We start from the raw sequence: 7,252 nt of genomic DNA, 5'->3' as shown, positions 1-7,252 counted from the left end.
TCTCATCAGAGTTCACCTTTTTCTCATCAGAGTTCACCTTTTTCTCATCAGACCTGACCTTTTTCTCATCAGACCTGACCTTTTTCTCATCAGACCTGACCTTTTTCTCATCAGAGTTAACCTTTTTCTCATCATACCTGACCTTTTTCTCATCAGACCTGAACTTTTTCTCATCAGAGTTCACCTTTTTCTCATCAGACCTGGCATTTTTCTCATCAGTCCTGACCTTTTGGCTTTTTCTCATCAGAGTTCACCTTTTTCTCATCAGACTGGACCTCTTCCTCATCAGACTTGACCTTTTTCTCATCATACCTGACCTTTTTCTCATCAGTCCTGACTTTTTTCTCATTAGAGTTCACCTTTTCCTCATCAGAGTTCACCTTTTTCCAATCAGACTTGACCCCTCCTCATCATACCTGACCTTTTTCTCATCAGATCTGACCTCTCCTCATCAGACTTGACCTTTTTCTCATCAGACCTGACCTCTTTCTCATCAGAGTTCACCTTTTTCTCATCAGAGTTCACCTTTTTCTCATCAGAGTTCTCCTTTTTCTCATCATACCTGACCTTTTTCTCATCAGACTTGAACTTTTCCTCATCAAAGTTCACCTTTTTCTCTTCATACCTGACCTTTTTCTCATCAGACCTGACCTTTTTCTCATCAGTCCTGACCTTTTGGCTTTTTCTCATCAGAGTTCGCCTTTTTCTCATCAGACTGGACCTCTTCCTCATCAGACTGGACCTCTTCCTCATCAGACTTGACCTTTTTCTCATCAGACCTGACCTTTTTCTCATCAGAGTTCACCTTTTTCTCATCAGAGTTCACCTTTTGGCTTTTTCTCATCATACCTGACCTTTTTCTCATCAGACTTGAACTTTTCCTCATCAGAGTTCACCTTTTTCTCATCAGACCTGGCATTTTTCTCATCAGTCCTGACCTTTTGGCTTTTTCTCATCAGAGTTCACCTTTTTCTCATCATACTTGACCTCTCCTCATCATACCTGACCTTTTTCTCATCAGAGTTCGCCTTTTCCTCATCAGAGTTAACCTTTTTCTCATCATACCTGACCTTTTTCTCATCAGAGTTCACCTTTTTCTCATCAGAGTTCACCTTTTTCCAATCAGACTTGACCTCTCCTCATCATACCTGACCTTTTCCTCATCAGAGTTCACATTTTTCTCATCATACCTGACCTTTTTCTCATCAGAGTTCACCTTTTTCTCATTAGAGTTCACCTTATTCTTATTAGACATGACCTCATTCTCTTCGGACCTGGCATTTTTCTCATCAGTCCTGACCTTTTGGCTCTTTCTCATCAGAGTTTACCTTTTTCTCATCAGACCTGACCTCTTTCTCATCAGAGTTCACCTTTTCCTCATCAGAGTTCGCCTTTTTCTCATCAGAGTTCACCTTTTTCTCATCATACCTGACCTCTTCCTCATCAGAGTTCACATTTTTCCAATCAGACTTGACCTCTCCTCATCAGACCTGACCTTTTTCTCATCATACCTGACCTTTTTCTCATCAGAGTTCGCCTTTTCCTCATCAGAGTTAACCTTTTTCTCATCATACCTGACCTTTTTCTCATCAGAGTTCGCCTTTTTCTCATCAGACTTGACCTTTTTCTCATCATACCTGACCTCTTCCTCATCAGAGTTCACATTTTTCTCATCAGAGTTCACCTTATTCTCATCAGACCTGACCTCTCCTCATCAGATCTGACCTTTTTCTCATCATACCTGACCTTTTTCTCATGAGACCTGACCTTTTTCTCATCAGAGTTCGCCTTTTTCTCATCAGAGTTCGCCTTTTTCTCATCATACCTGACCTTTTTCTCATCAGAGTTCGCCTTTTTCTCATCATACCTGACCTTTTTCTCATCAGACTGGACCTCTTCCTCATCAGACTTGACCTTTTTCTCTTCATACCTGACATTTTTCTCATCAGAGTTGACCTTCTTCTCATCATACCTGACCTTTTTCTCATCTGTTTTCCTTATTCTCACCAGAGTTCACCTTTTTCTCATCAGACCTGACCTCTTTCTCATCAGAGTTCACCTTATTCTTATTAGACATGACCTCATTCTCTTCGGACCTGGCATTTTTCTCATCAGTCCTGACCTTTTGGCTTTTTCTCATCAGAGTTTACCTTTTTCTCATCATACCTGACCTTTTTCTCATCAGACCTGACCTTTTTCTCATCAGACCTGACCTCTTTCTCATCAGAGTTCACCTTTTCCTCATCAGAGTTCGCCTTTTTCTCATCAGAGTTCACCTTTTTCTCATCATACCTGACCTTTTTCTCATCAGACTTGAACTTTTCCTCATCAGAGTTCACCTTTTTCCAATCAGACTTGACCTCTCCTCATCAGACCTGACCTTTTTCTCATCATACCTGACCTTTTTCTCATCAGAGTTCGCCTTTTCCTCATCAGAGTTAACCTTTTTCTCATCATACCTGACCTTTTTCTCATCAGAGTTCGCCTTTTTCTCATCAGACTTGACCTTTTTCTCATCATACCTGACCTCTTCCTCATCAGAGTTCACATTTTTCTCATCAGAGTTCACCTTATTCTCATCAGACCTGACCTCTCCTCATCAGATCTGACCTTTTTCTCATCATACCTGACCTTTTTCTCATGAGACCTGACCTTTTTCTCATCAGAGTTCGCCTTTTTCTTATCAGACTTGACCTTTTTCTCATCATACCTGACCTTTTTCTCATCAGAGTTCGCCTTTTTCTCATCATACCTGACCTTTTTCTCATCAGACTGGACCTCTTCCTCATCAGACTTGACCTTTTTCTCTTCATACCTGACATTTTTCTCATCAGAGTTGACCTTCTTCTCATCATACCTGACCTTTTTCTCATCTGTTTTCCTTATTCTCACCAGAGTTCACCTTTTTCTCATCAGACCTGACCTCTTTCTCATCAGAGTTCACCTTATTCTTATTAGACATGACCTCATTCTCTTCGGACCTGGCATTTTTCTCATCAGTCCTGACCTTTTGGCTTTTTCTCATCAGAGTTTACCTTTTTCTCATCATACCTGACCTTTTTCTCATCAGACCTGACCTTTTTCTCATCAGACCTGACCTCTTTCTCATCAGAGTTCACCTTTTCCTCATCAGAGTTCGCCTTTTTCTCATCAGACTTGACCTTTTCCTCATCAGACTTGACCTCTTTCTCATCAGAGTTCACCTTTTTCTCAATAGAGTTCACCTTATTCTTATTGGACATGACCTCATTCTCTTCGGACCTGGCATTTTTCTCATCAGACTTGAACTTTTCCTCATCAGAGTTCACCTTTTTCTCATCATACCTGACATTTTTCTCATCAGAGTTGACCTTCTTCTCATCATACCTGACCTTTTTCTCATCTGTTTTCCTTATTCTCACCAGAGTTCACCTTTTTCTCATCAGACCTGACCTCTTTCTCATCAGAGTTCACCTTTTTCTCATTAGAGTTCACCTTATTCTTATTAGACATGACCTCATTCTCTTAGGACCTGGCATTTTTCTCATCAGTCCTGACCTTTTTCTCAGATCTGATGAGGAAAATGTCAGGTGTAATGAGAAAAAGTTGAACTCTGATGAGAAAAAGGTCAGGTCTGATGAGGAAGGGTTGAACTCATGTTGAATACGAGTTTCAAGAACTATGGTGAATATACAATAAGGCACGAGACCACTTTTTTGGATAATGTGTTTTTACCGTAATATTAATCTTATAATTAGAATAATAAACAATACAAAAAAAGGTGGGTAAGTGGATGTCGCTCTGCTGTACAGTAGGTTACAAGTGGGTCACTGTATAATGGATAGTATTAAATTTGTATTTAATGATATAATATCACTGTATAAGAAAAACGATTCTGAGCGGAGACGGTTTGTCAGTCTAGGTATTTATTTAGGTATTAGGTATTATTATTTAATATCATAAAGTTTATTTTTTTTTACTCAACGTAGTTAGACAGCCAAAAGTAAGTGTCAAATAAAACTATTAGGTCCAATATTGTAAGATGTTTTAATTTAAAGATAATAATTTTAGCTTAATATTCAAATGTATTTTAATTTTCAAATAATTATACATTTCATTTGAAGTTGTAAATTTTTTTATAGAAGTAATAATCATATTTAAGAATCTACATTAAAACATAATTAATATTTTCAATAATTAATACAGACCGTAAACAACATTATCTATAGCTATTGAAATTGAAGTAGTTTGTCATATTATATTGTAATTTGAAACTGCACCGTAAGCAATAAGGTTTATATTATAGTATTGTAACGGATAGTAACCGTTTACTCACAACACATAAATATCATTATATATGAATAGTTAAAAGTAAGAATAAGCAAGTAGATAAACGACCTCCTTAAACAATTTGGCAATAGTCAAATCGCAAATACAATAGACAGTTTCCAATAGGTAGTCGGAATAACCGAGTGTTTAATCACGATCCATATTAAAACACAAAACACGTATCAATTGACAGGATAAGGGGATTGCTAAAGTCACGAGTAGATATACGTATATATATGTATATGTACGCATTTATAGACCAGGATGTGGTAACCGATAAGAATTTAGTAAATTCACAAAAGAGATGACTCTCTGCACGACAACACAGACAATAAACTAGCTGTCAGAACATTATGGCGAATACTCAGATTAGATTAGGAATATTGCAAGTGCGTGGGCTGAGTTGATGGTCACACGGAACACATCCGTTAGAGAAGAGATAGCGTATCGATTGGCAGGGGGAGCAGGGACCTGAATATAAAAGGGAGCCTGAAACAGCCTGTATTCAGACGTGTCTACTCCAGAGCACAACAAGCACCTTCACGTTACTCTGTGTAGTAAATTGTCATTTGGACTTAGACAAAATTACTGAAGAACATTTAAATAAACTACAAAGTATCTTTTCATCTGCCTACATTTATTTATAAACTACCCTGACCTTTTTCTCGTCAGACCTGACCTTTTTCTCATCAGAGTTAACCTTTTTCTCATCATACCTGACCTCTTTCTCATCAGTCCTGACCTTTTTCTCATCAGAGTTAACCTTTTTCTCATCAGACTTGACCTTTTTCTCATCAGACCTGACCTTTTTCTCATCAGATCTGACCTCTCCTCATCAGACTTGACCTTTTTCTCATCAGACCTGACCTTTTTCTCATCAGAGTTAACCTTTTTCTCATCAGACCTGACCTTTTTCTCATCAGATCTGACCTTTTTCTCATCAGACCTGACCTTTTTCTCATCAGAGTTAACCTTTTTCTCATCAGATTTGATCTTTTTCTCATCATACCTGACCTTTTTCTCATCAGTTTTCCTTATTCTCACCAGAGTTCACCTTTTTCTCATCAGACCTGACCTCTTTCTCATCAGTCCTGACCTTTTTCTCATCAGAGTTCACCTTTTTCTCATCAGACTGGACCTCTTCCTCATCAGACCTGACCTTTTTCTCATCAGACTTGACCTTTTTCTCATCATACTTGACCTTTTTCTCATCAGGGTTCACCCTTTTCTCATCAGACTTGACCTTTTTCTCATCAGACCTGACCTTTTTCTCATCAGATCTGACCTCTCCTCATCAGACTTGACCTTTTGAGGGCCTGACCTTTTTCTCATCAGAGTTCGCCTTTTTCTCATCAGAGTCCACCCTCTTATCATCAGACCTGACCTTTTTCTCATCAGACTTGACCTTTTTCAAATCAGAGTTCGCCTTTTTCTCATCAGAGTTCACCATTTTCTCATCAGACTTGAACTTTTCCTCATCAGAGTTCACCTTTTTCTCATCATACCTGACTTTTTTCTCATCAGACCTGACCTTTTTCTCATCAGAGTTAACCTTTTTCTCATCAGAGTTGACCTTTTTCTCATCATACCTGACCTTTTTCTCATCAGTTTTCCTTATTCTCACCAGAGTTCACCTTTTTCTCATCAGACCTGACCTCTTTCTCATCAGAGTTCACCTTTTTCTCAATAGAGTTCACCTTATTCTTATTAGACATGACCTCATTCTCTTCGGACCTGGCATTTTTCTCATCAGTCCTGACCTTTTTCTCAGATCTGATGAGGAAAATGTCAGGTCTAATGAGAAAAAGTTGAACTCTGATGAGAAAAAGGTCAGGTCTGATGAGGAAGGGTTGAACTCATGTTGAACACGAGTTTCAAGAACTATGGTGAATATACAATAAGGCACGAGACCACTTTTTTGGATAATGTGTTTTTACTGTAATATTAATCTTATAATTAGAATAATAAACAATACAAAAAAAGGTGGGTAAGTGGATGTCGCTCTGCTGTACAGTAGGTTACAAGTGGGTCACTGTATAATGGATAATATTAAATTTGTATTTAATGATATAATATCACTGTATAAGAAAAACGATTCTGAGCGGAGACGGTTTGTCAGTCTAGGTATTTATTTAGGTATTAGGTATTATTATTTAATATTATAAAGTTTATTTTTTTTTTACTCAACGTAGTTAGACAGCCAAAAGTAAGTGTCAAATAAAACTATTAGGTCCAATATTGTAAGATGTTTTAATTTAAAGATAATAATTTTAGCTTAATATTCAAATGTATTTTAATTTTCAAATAATTATACATTTCATTTGAAGTTGTAAATTTTTTTATAGAAGTAATAATCATATTTAAGAATCTACATTAAAACATTATTAATATTTTCAATAATTAATACAGACCGTAAACAACTTTATCTATAGCTATTGAAATTGAAGTAGTGTGTCATATTAAATTGTAATTTGAAACTGCACCGTAAGCAATAAGGTTTATATTATAGTATTGTAACGGATAGTAACCGTTTACTCACAACACATAAATATCATTATATATGAATAGTTAAAAGTAAGAATAAGCAAGTAGATAAACGACCTCCTTAAACAATTTGGCAATAGTCAAATCGCAAATACAATAGACAGTTTCCAATAGGTAGTCGGAATAACCGAGTGTTTAATCACGATCTATATTAAAACACAAAACACGTATCAATTGACAGGATAAGGGGATTGCTAAAGTCACGAGTAGATATACGTATATATATGTATATGTACGCATTTATAGACCAGGATGTGGTAACCGATAAGAATTTAGTAAATTCACAAAAGAGATGACTCTCTGCACGACAACACAGACAATAAACTAGCTGTCAGAACATTATGGCGAATACTCAGATTAGATTAGGAATATTGCAAGTGCGTGGGCTGAGTTGATGGTC

At 37.0% G+C, this 7,252-nt stretch overlaps 3 protein-coding genes and 1 pseudogene across 3 annotated transcripts in view; all 4 read right to left on the bottom strand.

Moving 5' to 3' along the window:
- LOC103309881 (protein TIC 214-like) overlaps positions 1 to 256 on the bottom strand; it is a 464-nt gene extending 208 nt beyond the window's left edge. Inside the window, exon 1 of the mRNA XM_008186509.2 lies at positions 17 to 256. Coding sequence (XP_008184731.2) covers positions 17 to 244 — 228 coding nt within the window. The 5' untranslated portion in view covers positions 245 to 256. The remainder of the gene's footprint in view (positions 1 to 16) is intronic.
- Positions 257 to 349: 93 nt separating this feature from the next.
- Positions 350 to 844, bottom strand: LOC103309880 (annotated as a pseudogene).
- A 107-nt stretch (positions 845 to 951) lies between these two features.
- Positions 952 to 3,492, bottom strand: LOC103309879 (myb-like protein X). The gene is made up of 7 exons (XM_029489945.1): positions 3,428 to 3,492; positions 3,008 to 3,366; positions 2,611 to 2,873; positions 2,402 to 2,533; positions 2,123 to 2,339; positions 1,768 to 2,015; positions 952 to 1,684 (listed from the first exon to the last, which is right to left on the bottom strand). Exons 1-7 carry the CDS (start codon positions 3,490 to 3,492, stop codon positions 1,451 to 1,453), a joined length of 1,518 nt encoding a protein of 505 aa, XP_029345805.1. The 3' UTR covers positions 952 to 1,450.
- A 1,375-nt stretch (positions 3,493 to 4,867) lies between these two features.
- On the bottom strand, positions 4,868 to 6,023 carry LOC103309878 (cylicin-1-like). The gene is given in 5 exon segments (XM_029489944.1): positions 4,868 to 5,128; positions 5,131 to 5,328; positions 5,384 to 5,593; positions 5,693 to 5,908; positions 5,964 to 6,023. Coding segments are annotated over 5 exon segments (867 nt in total). The 3' UTR covers positions 4,868 to 4,945.
- Positions 6,024 to 7,252: the final 1,229 nt, after the last annotated feature.

This window comes from Acyrthosiphon pisum, chromosome A2 (genome assembly GCF_005508785.2).
Source record: "Acyrthosiphon pisum isolate AL4f chromosome A2, pea_aphid_22Mar2018_4r6ur, whole genome shotgun sequence".
NCBI lineage: Eukaryota > Metazoa > Arthropoda > Insecta > Hemiptera > Aphididae > Acyrthosiphon > Acyrthosiphon pisum.
Note: the sequence above shows the minus strand (reverse complement) of the source record. Positions and strands in the feature narration are given on the sequence as shown.

What these genes read in the sequence shown, in the direction of transcription:
- LOC103309879 (XM_029489945.1), bottom strand. Translation starts at nt 3,492, where the DNA reads ATGTCTAATAAGAATAAGGTGAACTCTAATGAGAAAAAGGTGAACTCT. An exon ending in TCAGGTATGATGAGAAAAAG is followed by an intron (nt 2,534 to 2,610) that starts GTCAGATCTGAT and finishes AACTCTGATGAG; the next exon opens with GAAGAGGTCAGGTATGATGA. An exon ending in CGAACTCTGATGAGAAAAAG is followed by an intron (nt 1,685 to 1,767) that starts GTCAGGTCTCAT and finishes GATGAGAATAAG; the next exon opens with GTGAACTCTGATGAGAAAAA.